General features: G+C 37.2%; 1 protein-coding gene across 1 annotated transcript in view; it reads right to left on the bottom strand.

The window, feature by feature from the left end:
- The window catches only part of COL14A1 (collagen type XIV alpha 1 chain), a 117,520-nt gene that overhangs the window by 19,453 nt on the left and 80,348 nt on the right, over positions 1–17,719 (bottom strand). The window contains exons 35-40 of the mRNA XM_042869182.1: positions 15,546–15,623; positions 15,192–15,278; positions 11,698–11,751; positions 11,200–11,295; positions 9,912–9,965; positions 8,677–8,730 (exon numbers count right to left, since the gene is read on the bottom strand). Of these exons, the coding sequence (XP_042725116.1) occupies positions 8,677–8,730; positions 9,912–9,965; positions 11,200–11,295; positions 11,698–11,751; positions 15,192–15,278; positions 15,546–15,623 (423 nt within the window). The remainder of the gene's footprint in view (positions 1–8,676; positions 8,731–9,911; positions 9,966–11,199; positions 11,296–11,697; positions 11,752–15,191; positions 15,279–15,545; positions 15,624–17,719) is intronic.

Raw genomic sequence — 17,719 nt, 5'->3', positions numbered from 1 at the left:
TAAGGAAATATTATTTTCCTATTTCATAATGCAGCCAGATGATTTCTGAAACTTCCAAGTACAAAGCAGGTCTCCCATCACAAAAGCAAAAATAATATCAAATTGGCACTGAAATAAGGTTACTGGATCACAATAGTTTTAAGACCTACACAGAGAAAAGGTTGCAAGTCCAGTTCAATTCAAATACATTTGCTAAGTAAAGGAAGTGAATTCATTCTTCAAAATTGTTATTTCTGAAGGAGACAGAATGGCAGAAGGAACTTTGAACTGCATTACAAATGATGAAATAGGATTTCTGACACTCAGAAGGAATCAGCATGAACAAGGTTTTGAAAAATTCAGTGACGGGTGTCATTCAGTTTTATAATAGCATGGAAGATTATATAACTCCTTGGTTTTGTAAATAGTATCATCTCCGGGAAAATTGGTATCTTCATGTTTACAAATATATTTCACCTTTTAAAGCAAGGACTGAAAATCTGCACTTATCTTTGATTCGTACTAAGGCAAGGTGAAAACTGGCTGGACATCCATGAGGGCTTAATTTATCTACTGGGGAAGGAATTGGAGAGCCTTCCATTGACTTCTAGAATATAGCATAAAAATAACACTGTACGATGTCCATCCCTTCTCCCATCCAAATCAAAGTGTAGAACTAACAGAATGATCACAACTATCACATTATCTTGGAATATAACTCACAATTTATTTCTTAGGAGCAATTTTCTTACTTTTGGCTGCTCCCAATTCTTACCTGTTCCTAGGATTCCGTTCTCCTGGCACTGTGCATGTATCTCTTGGCCACACAAAATCACTTCCTATTATACTTGTTAACTGTGAAAATTGCTTTTTATAAATTAAGACAAAGAGAGGTTGCATTTAAGGGCAAGTAAGGCAACACCTATTCTCTCATGTAGGTTAAAGACCAAAGATATTTGTTTATGCTTCAATGACATTATTTAGGTTATCTGATGAACCAGAATGGATTTGATACTCATTCTGAACTTGGGAGCAGGGAAGATTACTAAGGTAACAGGAAACTGGCAGAAAGACTGGGAATGTATTTCTTCTGGCTCTTGTTTCCCATTATTTTTTGTCTACGTAATGTATAAAAAAACAGAGTACTGTGAGAATTCACAAGCTATATTCAGAGTACTGAAGCCTTAAAGATATAATTCACTCTGCTATTTATTGAAATTTCTTCTTTGCTTCAATATCTCCAGAATGCCTGAAGGAATTACACAGCACAACAGCTCTTCATCCCTTATTCAGCCAAAGCCACAACAGGAACAACTGCATACACAGCCACCAACTGAATCTCCTTAGTGCACGATCAAGAGCATTTTGATGTATGACCTCAAATGGAGGGCAGTTTAGAATCAAGATGAATATTGTTTTGCATAGTCATCTTAAATTGGAGCATGCTACGGTAGTAGTATGAAAAAGAGCAGTGGAGAAATAGCGTAGCTACAACTGCTTTTTTAATTAGAAATATAATTTGCTAGAATACAAATGGCATCATAGAACGTAGGTACCATCTAAATCTCCATAAAATTTCAACCCTGATGAAGACAGTAGAGGCTGCTGCTGGCTTCACTAGAATCACTTCAGCTTTTGGCAGCTCAAACTTTGTTTGGGGTATTTGCAGAGAAGTGGTTTTACAAGTAGGATAAACACTGGCAAAATCTCAACTGAAGCTACTAAGGCTTGAAGGACTTCCACATACTGCTTTTGAATACGTCGAAAAACCAAATGCAAACTGCAACCTATGACTACCTTACCTTTATTTTTTTTCTTTTTCTGACGAAAAATTTAAAAAATTCCTCTTGTTAAAACACACACACACACACAAAACAACAACTGCTGTGACCATGAGAAAAATATCACTGAATGACTTCGGTTGGAGAGGGCCTAAAAGATCACCTAGTTCCAACCCCACTACCATGAGCAGAGTTGACATCCACTAGATCAGGCTGTCCAGGATCCCATCCAAACTGGCCTTGAATGCCTCTAGAAATGGGGCATCTGCAACCCTCCTGGGCAACCTTTTCCAGTGTCTCATCATCCTCAAAGTAAAAAAATTTCTTCCTACCATCTAACCTAAATCTACTCTCTTTTAGCTTAAAGCCATTCACCCTTATCCTGTCATTATCAGACCATGTGAAAAGTCAGTCTCCCTCTTGCTTATAAGCTCCCATCAAGTATTGGAAGACTGCAGTGAGGTCTTCCCAGAACTCTCCTTCTCCAAGCTAAACAAGCCCAACTCCTTCAATCTTTTTTCAAAGGAAAAGTGCTCCAGTCTTCTGATCATCTTCACGGCCCTCATCTGGACCCACTCCAACAGCTCCGAATCTTTCCTGTACCAGGGGCCCCAGTAAAATTTTATTAAACCAGCATATTAATCTGAGGTGTAGCTTCCAAAAGGTCATGCACAAACATGAGCTATTTTTGATTAAATCTAACCCAAAAAAATAGCAGAAATGTAGCTTTTTGGATGCTTTGGTCAGAACACAAATCTTTTTTTTTTATCACAATTGTCTAGTTCTGTCTCAACACACAAGAGTAAGTTGACTTTGAATTTCCTTTCTTCCTTGTGAAAGTGCCATCTATGATATGATAGTCCAAAATTAATTCAGCATTAATTCTTCATAGTTTAAAACATATTTCTTTCATATCCCTTGTTAATTATTTAAGTTTTAACTGCAGTTAACTTTCAAAGAAAAAAATTCTTTACGTATATGTTTCCCTCTGAGTATACCTTCACTTCTAAATTAAAGAGATCCTCAGAGCAAAAGATGTGGCACAGCTCATGCTGATGTGCATGGGCACATTTCTGCACCTTCATGGAAAATAATCTGGGGTCCCTAGGGGACAATAGATTGAACATGAGTCATCAGCATGCCACTGCAACAAAGACCAACCACATTCTGACTATCAGAGCACAGCCATCAGGTTCAGCAGCAGGTGTGTATGGTTTTGGTCTTCTTAAAGATTAACATGTCCAATTCAGGGTCACCAAATGGTCAGGGTCTGGAGCACAGGACATATGAAGAGAGGTTGAAATAAATTGGTTTGCTCAGCCTGGAAGAGAAAACACTAAGGGGCAATCTTATTACTGTATAAATTACCTAATTGGAAGAAAGAGACATGACAAGAATAATCTCATAGGTGTACAGTGATAGGACAAAAGGCAAAAGATACAAGTTGAAAGAGGGAAGTTTTAATGAGGTGCTAGAAAAAAAGTGTTACAATGAAGTGGTATATTGTATATTGACACAGATTGCACAGAGAGGTTGTGGAGTCTTCATCCTTGGAGATATTCAAGATTAAATTTAACGTGGACCTGAGCTGTGAACAAATGAATTCTGAAAGGTCCCTTCCAACCTTAATCTGATGATTCTCTAAATCTCACTCAATCAGTGTTTATTTACACAAACTGGAAATGCAGACTGGAAATGATTTAAGATCTACACTGTCCTCTGAACTATGCACTGGAAGAGTTGTAATTGGTGTCAGCCAACACTACCAAGAAGAATGTTCAATATGAGAGACCACATAAAAACACTGTAGATATGCTAAAAACTGCGTTGCAGCAATATCTCATGTGCTAGTTCAGACATAGACTTTGTGTCTTACAGCAGGTTTCTTCGACATCCTGCTCTCAGAGCACGCAGAAGAGGAACCATTAGGAGCTGAAGATATGTTTAAGATGCTGAATCATCTTCCTTATCACTTAGATGTATCTCACTGCAGACAAATATCTGCAAGCAGGGTAAAGTAGCACTGTTCAATATTCCTGGAATCCAAAGTAGCTGCATGTATGGGAATTGCTGAGTCACGGCCTGAACCTCTGATCACCTGAGGCAAGCAATGAGTCAGCCAGAGGAGCACAGGTGAAGGCAATTCATCTGGGCTGCTGGAAGGGGTGGAGCCAGGCTTCACCTCCCCTAAACCTATTTAAGAGCTGGCTACCAGTGGGGAAGGATCTCTTCTGGAGATTGCCTCTGCTGGTGTTTTGTGAGTGAGCCCTGGATAGGGGTAAGCCTTCTATTTATCCTCTTTTTGTTATCATAGTCTGCTTTGTCAAACTCTCTTGTTTATTTCATAATTGTAACATCTTAATATTCATTGATTACACACTGCAGCAGCTGAACAAGGAAAATCAATAACATCATACAAGTCTCCAGTCCCACCTTCAGCAGACATCCAACAGAGCTTCCCCCAGTACATACTAACCTGATAAGGAAGAAGCCTATCACTTTACCAAGGAGATGCCCAGCAGAGGACACCTATGAGACAGCTGTGAGTAGTGACAATGTTATAAGCACAGGAGATGCAAACTTGGCATTCAGAACAGGTGTCATCAAGAGGAACGTGATAGGCACTCGGGATGATGTATAAATCTGGCAACCATTTCGAGGCACATGAAGGAGAAGAAAATAATCAGAAGTAGTCAGCATAGAGTCACCAACAGCAAGTCATGCCTGACCATCCTCATAAGTTTATGTTAATGAACTCACCAACCTTATGGAGGGAAGAGCAGTGAATACCATCTTTGCAGACTTCAGCAAAGTCTTTCATGGTGTTTCCCAGCAAGGAGAAATGTAGTCTCCTCCCTGGGGAGGAACATCTCCCGGCACCAGGACATGCTGGAGACTCCAGCTGGAAAGCAGCTTGAAATAAAAGGCTTTGGGGTGCTGTCATAGACACAAAGTTGGCCATAAGTCAGCAGCGTGCTCCTGCTTAGCAGGAGTCAGCTTATAGTTGGCCATAGTCAGCTTAGCGTGCTGCTAAGAAGGCTAATAGTATTCTTGGCTATATCAGGTAAAGTATCACCAACAGGTCATAAGAGGTGACCCTTCCACTCTATTCATCACTGGTGAGTTCTCCACATATGGAGAACTATGTCCAATTCTGAAGACATGGACATGCTGGAAAGAGTCCAGGAGAGGGTTATGAAGATGATCAAAGAAGTGGAACATATCTGTCCTGTGAGGAGATGCCATTTTGTTTGGGGAAGAGGAAGCTCAAAGGGAATGTTATCAACATGTAAAAATACCTGAAGGGAGAGTGCTCTTTTCAGTGGGGCCCAGTGACAGGACAAGAGGCGATGGCCACAAACTGGAACACAAGAGGTTCTGTCTGAACAACAGGAAAAATTCTTCTGCTGTGCAGTTGGTGGAAAACAGCCACAGGTTGCCCAGGGAAGTTGTGGAGTCTCCCTGTCTCCCTCCTTGGAGATTTTCAAAAGCTACCTGGACCTGGTCTTGAACAACCTGCACTGGTTTGGACCAGATGGCCTCCAGAGAATCCTTCCCACCTCAGCTGTTCTGTGACTGTGTGATCAGACTTCCCTTGTCGCAGCTGTGTAGATCTGTCCTCTTGAGTGGCCTGAACTTCGCAAGAAATAACAAGGATTGCAACTGTGACTTCACCTTGGATAGTAGCCATGGAGATATGGGAAAGAGAAGACTTTTCCCTTCTCTACCTACACATCTAAACAAGGGTCAGTGTCAGTCTGTTTCCAGACTTTGTGCTCTTGGCTGAAAAAGATGAACAAAAAGCACCAGAGAGTCTAATTACAGCCTACATATTCACCAGGATGCATGACGTCAGTTTGGATTCTCCAGTGTGCTATTCAAGCTGTATCTCTCAATAAGATATGCTTGGGAGAAACACAATCTGTTGTTCCCTTTAGTAAAAACCTCTGTATATTGCCAGCTACAAATATAGGACAGTAAGAGAGCACACTAAACAACCACAAAAGTAGCCATAAAATAAAAACAAAAAGAAGTATTTTTGTATTTTATAAAGTCTTTAGTATCACTCTTCTATAACTTGAAGCTGATGAGAGGGCAGGAGAATGCTCATGCTATAGAATCTGAAATGTACATTTAAACCAGTCACCAGACAGGTTTAAAAATATTATCAGGAATATTCAGAAAGTCTGCTTTATTATCAGAAAACACATTTATTCCTCTGATTCAAATTTAACATGGTATTTTTATAACATCAAGCTTTTTTTTTTTTTTTTGTAGAGAGGGTGTTTCGTTATAAAAATAATCTTCATATGAACTCACAAAGCAGACAGTGGAGATGCTCTAGTTTTTTAACTCGTTATTAAAATCCACAAAAAGCAAAATTAAACAGGAATTAAAAAGCAGTTCAGAAACACAGAAAAGTACTTCTCTAGATTTACTGCTAAATTAAAATATGAAGAGTAAAAAATAAAGACCTTTTCTGAATTGATTTCAACAATAGAAACAAATGATAAATGTTAGAATTCAAAAGAAAAAAAAAAGTACCAGTGAAGTGAAGTAACTGAAGAAAAAAAATCCTTGACTGCAGGAGTTATTGAGTCTCTTATCATGTTATCCCCAGTTCAAAAAAGCTTTCAGAAATCTCCCAATAAATATCAGTCCCATGCTTACCTCCCATTAACACTGATGTGATTTAGTCATTTGCTTAAGTGCTCTGTGGCACTGGTTCCATGCTATAATTAAAATATTTCAATGAACAAAAAACACTAATGAGGAAATGATGGCTAAGCTAAGAATAATGTATAAAATCTCAGTTCTAGTAGTATAATAGCTGCAAAGTAGTTTGGCATCTTGGCTAACAGGAGGAAGCCCAACAAAGGGAACATTATACAAAAAGGCAATTTACTTCTTAGGAATTTTCCAGTTCCCTGTAGCTGTTGCTGCAGTTACGTCTTTCAGAATTATGCCTTTCTCAGAGACTTTGGTAACGTCACTGGCTTGGATCTTCATTCATCAAAAGCAATTTTATGTTGTCATAACCGCAGTAATCAAATAAGTTACAACACCATAAAATTAATGAAACACCATTGTTTTTTGCTGTGGAAATAATTACTGCTGCACAACGTTGCATAAGGTCACACAGATACAATAAAAGGTTAACAGACCTATTTCTGTGAGATCTAAGCTATTTATCCAGCTACTTTGATGAACACCAGAAGAAAATTAACAGATGACCCAAGCATGATTATTTCATCTACAAAAACTGGCTATTTATTTACTTGCCATTCTTTATTATAGACAATGGTGGGGTCTTCTACAGAATAAGCACTGCATGCCCCTTCCAGACCAAAAATGCACCAAAAATGTTTGCTGCACTAGTCCTATGCCATGCTTTTCTCAGAAACATAATTTCTCTGTATCAACCCACTGAGATCCATATGTAGGAGAACTAGACTAATTCTGAACTGCTGGCTAACACAGACAGGGCTGAGTGACTCTACTGCAATAGCTGTTAGCGACAGCATAAAGTAAAAACTCTGGGTACTTCTCACCCCGAATTGCTAAACTGAGCAAAACGCTCAGTTTAACTAGTGATGAGGAATGAAAAAGAGGGGGTACTTTTTTGCCACTCACATAAACAATTTCTAGAACAAAATCACTTCAACTTGGCTATGACCAAGATTAGCCAAGCATTGTGGCAAAAATCCAAATGTCCGTCAGGCTCCAAGTCTTTACTAACATGAATAGGTGATACCAAGCTCAGGGAACTTAGGGGGAAAAGATACAATACAGTCAAAGAGAAGAGATTAAAATCACGTAAAAATTGAGCTTCTATATAGAAGGCAGAATTACAGTAGGATAAAGTAGGAAAAGGAATACATTTATCTTCATATTTCATTACAAGTTAGTTAAAATTATGCCTATTCATCTGATTAGAAAGTTATTCATCTGAAGATAATGCTACGCAAATCTTTATCTTAATAAAATTAATTTCTTTATTTTAGAGGAAAAACATCCATGCATTGTCTAAATTCTACAGTAATTTCAGTGGAATAATTTACATACTTAAATTACTTGCTTAAATTCACAATAGTGAAAGTATTTAAGCACGTTTAAATTCATAGTAATGAGGTCAAGTATCGTTATAGAGATACATATGTACTTTTATAGCATGTTCACAGGTAAATGCCAGAAATCCAAAGAAGGTTCAGATTTACCAGAAATGAGTTACAGTACAGTATCCAAAAAAAGGAACATAAATACATAAATCTTGTTCAAGGATAATTGAAAAGTCATATTTAATAGTGAACTTCTGCTTATACAGTAACGTTGTTACTATGCTAACAATTGCCTTCTAGCACCTAACTAATAAGGAAAGTCTTCCCAAGCAGAAAGGTTTAATTTATAGTTTAACTATTCACATGAATATGAAGATTTGCCTTTTACTGATTCTTAGACAGATTGTATTTTCATTTGTTCTACCAGAAGCAGAATGAGGTTGACCAAATTTTCATATTCTTATTCAAATTTTCCTCTCATCAGTAATTTCTACATGTGTTCACATTCAATATATGATGCCCTTGCAATTGTCTTCATTATTCAGTAATCAGCTATATCATTTGATTGCATGCTTACTGTGTAACACCCACCATCTAATTTTAAACATATAAGCAAATGGTGCTGGACACAAGCAACATCCATTCCTATGAAAGGCATGATAGAATTACTCAACCTTGATTTAGCAGATGAAAAGATACTCCACCCTATCTCTGCCATGTCTTCTGGCACAGAGATACAGGTCTCCAGAAACAACAGAACTTAAGTGACATAAGCTACAATAAATCTGCCATGCTAAGAAACATATCCATTATGGAATGGAATCCTTTTAAACAAACACAAGTTCATTTTACCTTACCCTTTGACCTTGAGCTCCATCTCTTCCAGGTGAACCTGATGCTCCTGGGACACCCTAAGCATTATAAAGGGAGAACCAATAATGGGATCAACTCAACAGAATGCAACAAAATCACTTTCCAATTTAACTGTATGGCATGGTTTTTCATTTCATTTTTAAATGACAGGAACTAGGAAATTGATAATGGTGGGGCCATAGAGGAGTTAGTAATGAAGGTATTTCTGTGAAATGAGGGATGATTAAACACACTTTGTTGAAATGCACATTCATTCGCACTCCCTCACTACAATCCTCTGTTAAGGACACTGACAACTGAGTCACATTGGCCTTCCTGTGCTGCTAAGCTGTAAAGAAATCTGCATCACTCCAGTGTTGTGTCAATATGACTCTTACTGCATGAATCAGTATCTTAACCTGAAGGTATAAATGCTATTTCTCTTTTCTAAAACAAAGCCTGGTACAATATTGTTTGAAGTCATTGTAGCAATATGAAATGGCCTAAGTATGATTACAAATTATGTCCAGCACAGCTCCGCACTGTTCAAATGAAATCTCATTCTCTCATGAAAGCAGCAGAGCAGCCATTACTGTGGTGGTCCAGAAGGCTGACAAAACTGATTTATGAGGAAAGATTGTATGAGTTTACTGTCCCTAACATACATGAACAAAAGGGGGGAACCTGTTAACAACTAACAAACACTGGAAGGATATAATGAGAAGAAAACTGTTTGAAAAAGGAAGAGCAAATGATCCTGGGAAGCAGCAATCAATTGGAATGAAAACTCCTACCTAAATACCAGACAAGAATTAAGTTTAGATTCACTGAAAATTACAGTTTTTAATATGCTGATCTTGTAAATGATACCCTAAAAAAAATTAACTGCCTAATATGTCCTATCTAATTCCAGGCGGAATTTACTATTCTTGAAGTGAAAATAAGCAGATGTTACCAACAATTCATTACATAAAAAGGAATTTTAAAGTCAACAGTTTCTAAGTTGTTACAGACCCAATATTCAGCGTGTAACAAGGTCGAGAAAATAATCAGTTCTTCAGACCCTGAACAATTTGGTCACTGCATACCAGCATACCCCAGATTCCTGCTCCTGAATGTCCATTTGAATTTACCATGACAACACACTTCTCAGCAGTTTTGGATATGTGCCTTAAACTCACACTGATGTCAATTCAATACAAGCTTAGTAAGTGACAGGTCAAACAATAACAGAGAATACCTGCAGGCCAGGAAAACCAAGATCTCCTTTCTCTCCCTTTTCACCCGGTGGCCCCTGCAGATTAAGAAGCACTCATAGTAACTCAAATATATGGTTACTTTCCTATTTTTAATGTTCTTATCAGCATCTTTAGGAAAAAAAAACAACAACAACCAACCAACAAGCATACAAACAGAAAACAAGGCTACTTTTCCAGCTGAAAGCAAACCCTTAACTCAATTTGAAAAAAATGTAAACGAAGAATTTACAAATATAAAAAAAAAGACTATGAAATTTACTTTAAAAGACTTCAGAATTAAGCTGACAGAAGTACAGCCATTATGTCACAAAAAATGTAGTTGTTTTTTTCTTTCCTCCTCAGAATCTATTTCATTTCAGTACTCAGGAGTACTAATGATGAAACCACTGGATCTCTACAGTATATATGTACGACAAGGATATACTTTTCCAGATAATAAGCTAATTTTAATTAAATTCTGTCATAACACATTTCCTCTGTGAAAAAACTGATTTTATAATTAAGGTATTAAAGTATTAATATAATTAAGGTATTAAGGTATCACTCCCTGATGACAGCATCAAGATTATGTAGTTTTAAGAAATTACTTTGTTATATTTTTATTGTAGCGCAGTAGAAAAAAGAAAGGGTATTATAACAGTAAAATTATGAAACAAGAAAAAAAAATTACGTATCTGATACCCTTCAGGACTTGTGTGTACATATCTACTGGAGATGGCTATAAAACAAATTTGTCCTGTTGGTTCATTGTTCTGCCAATGTGTGTTTATGATGAAATCCTGATACTTATTTCACAAGAGCTTTGCAAATTCCAGGCCTAATCATCTCCTGTGATGATAGACTCTGTAAGTGCAGTGAATACTATTGCTCAGTTTTGGCAGCAAATACGGTGTTCTTGCTTAGGAATACCTTTCAAGTCAGAACTGATCTGCACTGAGCAATACCACAACTAGAAGAAAGATTAAATATTAACAATTTGGTACGGGGCCATGTTACTCCCCTACCACGATTCTTTTTTCACTTGTCTCAAGGCTCATACCTGAGTCACACCAAACTGATTAAATTCCTCCAGCTAACCAGAAGTTCATCTCCAGGTGCGAACTGGAATCCTGGCATTAAATCCACTGTAGGGTAAACCTAAATATGCAACTTCCCCTCAAATACTGAAATGCAGATTCTGATCAGGACACCAAAAGATATTTTGGTCTAATCTAAGATATATGCTGTCCAAAACACAGAAGAAAACCCTATTGTTTGTATAAATCTCACTGGAAGGCCTTGAATAGAAAGTCCACTGGGTCCTTGTGGTCCTGGAGGTCCTTGAGGTCCAGGAACACCAATTTCACCTCGAGGTCCATCTGGTCCCTAAAGTAGCACAGGACATAAGTTAAACTCCTATCATATGGACAAAGTCAGCTTCTGTTTGAAGAATTAAGTACTGATAGACGCAGAAACATCTGAAATATGAGTTAGCATTTGAGTGAACAGTCAGTGTTCCATTTTAAAAAGGCATAGATCCTTTATAAATAAATAAATAAATAAATAATGCTGCTGTAGCAGCATTCTGAATTTTATTTCTTTCATTTCTTTTATCAAGAAACACACATGACAAGTTATGAAAAGAGATACATAAAACACCAATGGAATTTCACTATGCATTTTCCCCAGCAACAGTAGAGAATCTGGGATTCATTTCATGGTTTACATGCAGCAGAAATAAACCAAGAGCCTGTGCATCTGACAACTGTAAAGCGCTGTACAAAGTACCTTTGGACCTGGATCTCCACGATGACCTTTGGCACCTCTGACACCTGGACCACCCTGTAAAGTACAAGCACAGAACTTTCTGCAAACCAAAACTATCAAATAAATAAAAATGAAACCCAGAGAAGCCCAAACTTTTCTTTCCTGTTCTTGAATCGTATGTGATTCACAATGAATATCCTGTCCAGATCCTTCCACTGGAGTAATTAAACTAAGAACATACTTCAGTGTGGTCATATGTAGGAGCAGATACAAACGCAGATGTAACCAATTTCCAGAGCCAAGAAAGCACACACAGTAAGTATCAAAATAACACTGACAGCTACAACAGGGATAGAAGTTCATACATGTGGTCATGGGTTCCCCTTCAGTTGCTGAAAGCTCCTGCATATCTGTCCATGCTCTTCAGGATCACCGCATTGTTAAAGGCTGAGTTTCAATTCCTTAGGAATATTTTTTACCAAGGACAACTCCAGTATCTACTAAATTAACTAAATGGTCAAATTTAGTGTTATACTTAGGCAAATAACCTTTTGTCTATTTTTGTCTTTTTTACTTTCTTCAGTGGTGCCTGCATCTGTTAATCATTTATTAACCAAATGTTGCCGTTATTATTAGGATCATCTGAGACACTGGAGCTGCATATACCTATGGATGGCTGCCATGAATGTGTTTTGCATATACATGTTGGATATGCTTTATCCTCCAGGACAGCATAAAGATTGTTTTTCACATTTTTTCAGGTCAATTTCCCTCTTCCTTCACTTGAGAGTATCCCTTTATCTCTTGGGATATAAGCATTACAGAGACTCTGCCCTTCTTTGTAGTCAAAAAGGACTGTGTACAACTAGGCATCGTAACTGAATCATATGCTTTAAGATTCACAATGAGTCTGGTTTTGAACCCAGTAATCCTAGCACGGCAAAAGCACAAATTCCAGAAAAGCATTGATTTAAGTTGAAAACATCACAAGAGCTTCCCTTATTTTTCCCATAAACCAGTTTTAGTGGTTAAATAAGACTGTATAATAATATCAAATTTGTCATTTCTTGGACTTCTAGTTCTAGCCAAGATTTCTTGTTATGTATTTTCTGTTATGTTAAATAACTTCTTTATAGTCAGTACTTCCACAAGAAACAATTCTTAATCATTCGTTATGAATTCAACTCTTTAGCTTTTTTGATTAGTTAAAACCAATGAAGCATTGAAAGCTTTTCATTGCAATTAAACTTCTCCAAGGGATCCAATAATGTTTTGTGTCTCCTTCTTCACTCTCTCGAGTTCTGCAGCTCTCCTTACACAGTGCAGACATCAGGTTTGCGTGCTTAGTTCTACATGCAGAATTTCAGACAGCATGATGAAATTCTGGCAGATTAAGGCATAAAAACTGTAACCCATAATGAAAACTTCCAGATAATCTTACCTCTAAACAATACTTTGTCTCATCTAAAATGATCCACTTTCTAAATGATCACAAACAATATTTCCAGAGATATAATCCCAAACAAATGGAAGTCTTTTATCGTGAGTCTTTTTGGTATAATATCTAAGGCTGGCTACATGGAAGAATTCTGATCCCTAAAACAAAAAAATCCTTGGCTTTGTGAGAAGTCACATGATGTTTTAATGACCCAGAGCACTACTGACCAGACAAAGCAATGTGACTGACCCTTGGTTGGCTCCGAAAAGAACAGTGAGTTGGGTTTTTTTGCTCTGCTTTTTTGCAGACCTCATACATATTTCCTGAGCCATACGCCATGTAACTTTGGCCAAAAAAATAAAAATAAAAATAAAAAAAAAAATCACTCAAGAGAGGCTGAATTCTAGGATTACATTCTCCCCATGCCTAGAAGTGATAGGACAGAAGGGGACAGACTCTTCAGCAAGGTCTTGTTGTGATAGGAAAAGGTGAGACAGTTTCAAACTAAAAGAAGGGAAATTAAATTGGAGATAAAAGATTTTTTTTTTCAGTAAGGGTAGTGGAGCCCTGGAACAGGTTGCCCAGAGAGGTGGTGGTTGATCCCTCCCTGGAGACATTCAAGGTCAGGCTGGACCAAGCTCTGAGCAACTTGATCTCACTGTAGATGTCTGTGTTCATTGCAGAGGAGTAGGACTAGATGACCTTAAAGAGTCCCTTCCAACGTAAATGATTCTAGGATTCTATGCCTTTTCTGCTTGATTTTAAACCACCTCTTGTAGGGAACTACCTTACTCAAATTATTGTTTATCTTAGATGCAATAAAAAAAAATAGATTATTTATTTCTGAATTAAGCTTTGGCATTTCTTGTTCTATATGCATTCTGAACTGTAGCAACACATATCCTTCCATTCAAATAATTTTTAAACATTTTTTATTTTTCTGAGAAATGTAGTAAAAGGACTCATGTGAATTATCCCACTGTAAGGAAACAGACTGGAAATCTATATAAAGGAATGAAAACTTTAATCCATACTTGACTCATAACCTGTACTCAAATAGGAGAACACAGTAATTTTTTCCTTGTTCAAAACACACATCTTCAGTGAATTTTCTCCTTTTAAGTTCCTTTTTCAAGCTTTTGTACCTAAAGCTTGAAGAACAGCTCTTGCAAAAAAAATGTAATGTCTGAATTGTCGATCTTATGTAATTTGTGTACTTCAAAATCTTTTCAAAACATTTATAATCCTTCACATTCTTCACCGACTCTTTCCCTTCAAAACATGCTCTTATATCATTCAGAACACTATGAGCAGAGAAACATGAAGACCAAATTTGTTCATAAGAGGGCCTTATGTCAAGCTAGTTTAGGAAGCAGCCCTAAGATGCCAATCAGAGTAATCTGTTTGTGAAAGAAAAAACACATGAATGTTCTACAAACTCCTAGTTACACTTATCTTACACTAACCCAATAATATATTACTGTAAATAGAGCCTACAACTTTTCTAAACTGACAAAAATCAGCCATGCGATGTGAGATTGAGCTTTCTGAATTCAGACCACCCACATCTCAGTTGTCTGGTCTGATCCATTCTTTGAGCTCTTCCATAAGCTAGGAGAAAGAACAATTTATTCCATCTTCCTAAGATACTACGCTGAGTCGGAAAGTAAAATATTTGTCATTTTGATAAGACTATCTAGTTCCACCTGTTATATAAGAAACATAAAACACCTGCTGAACATTCACACAGTAAATGCTTAGAGGAACACTAGCAAAGTAACATCACAAAGTACATGGAAGTTTTAGGATTGCATATCTCATCATTCACTCTCAAGCTGGAAAAACTTCCAATTCCCTAAATGCTTTGGGCCTTCTTCTTAACTTTTAGAAATCTGACTGAGTGACAAGTTGTTGGGTTTTTTTCTTTACTCTAAATAGAATGTCAATGTACCACTTTAAAGATACTCGAAATTAATTTAATCTTATCAGTTACACAATTTCAGTATGTTTACATTGGAATAAAGGTGGCACATGGACAACTTGGTACAGTTGGCTAAAAACCTGAATAAAGTCTTACCGGTGGTCCTGGAGGTCCCAGGGGACCCTTATTAGCTTCTGAACAGGAACAGGCATGAAGAAGGGCAGGGCAATTTTCCTCATCTCTCTAAGGAAAGATCAAGACTGGATGAGACTTACGTACAGAACTTTTATTCAGAAGTAAGAATTTTATAAATTGAAAAATAATGATACAGAGGTGCCTTAAAACAGCTCACTTGATTTAGAAATACTTTTGTCCTTTCAGTAGGACAAGTAATCCAAGTACACCTGGACCTTTTTGAAAACACTCAACCAAACATTTCCTTTAAAACATTTGCCTCGATAAAAGGAAGAAAAGAAGTAAATTGTACAGTTAATGAAATAAATTTCTTACCAAGCCAGGAAGCTCACAGCATTTGTCTCGATTGGCCCATGAGGTAGCACAAACAATGTCAAACATCTGCAATTGCAACTGTTTCAAAACAGGGATGATATACAAGATGATCGTTAGTTGTAAGATCAGCACAAAACAGAGCCATCAGCAAGAGAAGCTACCTTCACTCAAGTACTCAGTCTAGACAGAGAAACGGCCATCAACTTAGAACAGCTAATCAAAAATACGCTAACTCTAAAAAGGCTTATGTTCTAATCAACATGTCCAACTATCAGATAGCATACTGACTGAGCAAAGCTGTTCAATGTGAAATGCTGTAGGCATTTGATTGTCTTCACCTCCCCGACCCAGTTCCTGCTTTTGTCCAATGGTGCTTCCAATGCTTTGTTCCAGCAAAGGAGGCATGAAGAGACAGGTGTAAGAGAGCTCAACTCCTCAAAATATTCCACTTGTCTGGTGCTTGGATTTTATCTGGAACAAGATCTCCTGTAGCATACTACTTACACTGGAACTGAGCCACAGATAATATTTATCAATTTCTCCAGTTCTACTTTATTTTAGAATGTGCCTGCTTTTATCCAGATTATCCTCAGGCAATGAAAAGTTATGAATGAAAAGCTTGCTGCTCGACAACTGTGGTCAGAAAGAAAAATTCCCATCTCATGTCTGGGAACATGCTATGGACAAGAATCTAATCTACAGGAACACAAACATTTGGTAAAAATTACAGCTGCTAGGTAGTCAGAAACAATATACCAAATAGGACTCAATGGTAAAACCAAGTGTCTCCATTACAGCCTTGATCTGAATAAAAAATGGGTCTAAAGAGATGAAGCTTCACTCAGTTTCTATTTCTGTTCTTTCTCCATGCCTCATTTACTTGCATACTGAATAGAGAAGGGAACAGAACAGAACACCCCATTAAATCAGCCCCACATGTTAAAAATATTGAGGAATGGCTAGAGATAGAAGAATGATCTTTAGTTTTGCTATTATTTTCATTTAAGTAATTGTAAATCATTATTTTCGGCAGCATTATTTTAAAACTGGAACAGAGCAATGAAGCTAAGGATTTGAAAAGCTTTAAAACTTCATTGCTTCTAAAGGTGTTAAAATAGAAATGGGTACCTTTGACTTTGTTCATTTTTTTCTTAAGTAAGTCAACTACTGTATTTTAAACAAAGGAATACTTTCACATACATAGGATTTCTCCTTATTTGCCAGCAGATTAGCTGTTGAAGTGCAGCATGAAGGGAAGTTCTGAACATTTGGGATGGGTCCACAAAGGTCTAGCCTGAGTCAAACAATTCTGTGTCCCTGGCTGTTTCAAATCCATGCTGGCTCCATGTGGAGCCACTTAGACATCTCTCCATTACACATCTCAGGGCTACTAATTCCAGGAAGACTCATTAATTTGCTTAACTCAGGATGACCTTGGGTATTTACATGGAACTACACTTATGCAAATCAGACATCTCTGAAAAGGACTGCAGAAGCACCTCAGCTGGTTGTGCAGAAATCATTTCAGGGTCAGACGTAAGCAGTATTTCCACTTTTTCCATAAATCAGTCTGTCCCAAGCTCTTTTATCCTAAACAATGGAAGTCTGACATTACTGGTTAAATTTATGCAGTCCTACACTGGAGCATATACACATTCATATGCTGGATTAAACAGTCCAGAGATCCATAGTAATAGAATATGTTGGTGTAAAATAAAGAGCAAATAGACATTCTCTGAATTGTTGTATTCACCATTCAAATGTTGAATGACTCAGTACTCCTATTTTAAAATATTACGTGGGTTGCTCTGACTCAAGCTAAATAACTCAACAAAGCTTTCTTTGCTACCATCAGCCCTTTATTCATAATTCTGAGTATTCATATAAATTTTGCTTTCTAGATCTCCAATACTGTAAGCAAAGTCAGTAATACAGAAAAGTCTACTCATCTTTATCTGATCAGGCTACAGTTCTGCAAAGCATTCCCAACAGTAGAAAACATCAAATCTTAATTCTTTTAGCATCACACACACATGGAGGTAAAAGAAGACAAATATTGATGAAAAGGAAGCATGAGTAAAGAAAAAAAGTTGTGATTTGTAAGTAAAATGTTTTAAAGCCAGACTTTTCATTCAATCCCACTGAAGTAATAAAGAACAGTATTTACTTCTTGT

Source organism: Lagopus leucura, unplaced genomic scaffold (genome assembly GCF_019238085.1).
Source record: "Lagopus leucura isolate 7727_CA_CO unplaced genomic scaffold, USGS_WTPT01 Super-Scaffold_100002, whole genome shotgun sequence".
Classification (NCBI taxonomy): domain Eukaryota; kingdom Metazoa; phylum Chordata; class Aves; order Galliformes; family Phasianidae; genus Lagopus; species Lagopus leucura.
Note: the sequence above shows the minus strand (reverse complement) of the source record. Positions and strands in the feature narration are given on the sequence as shown.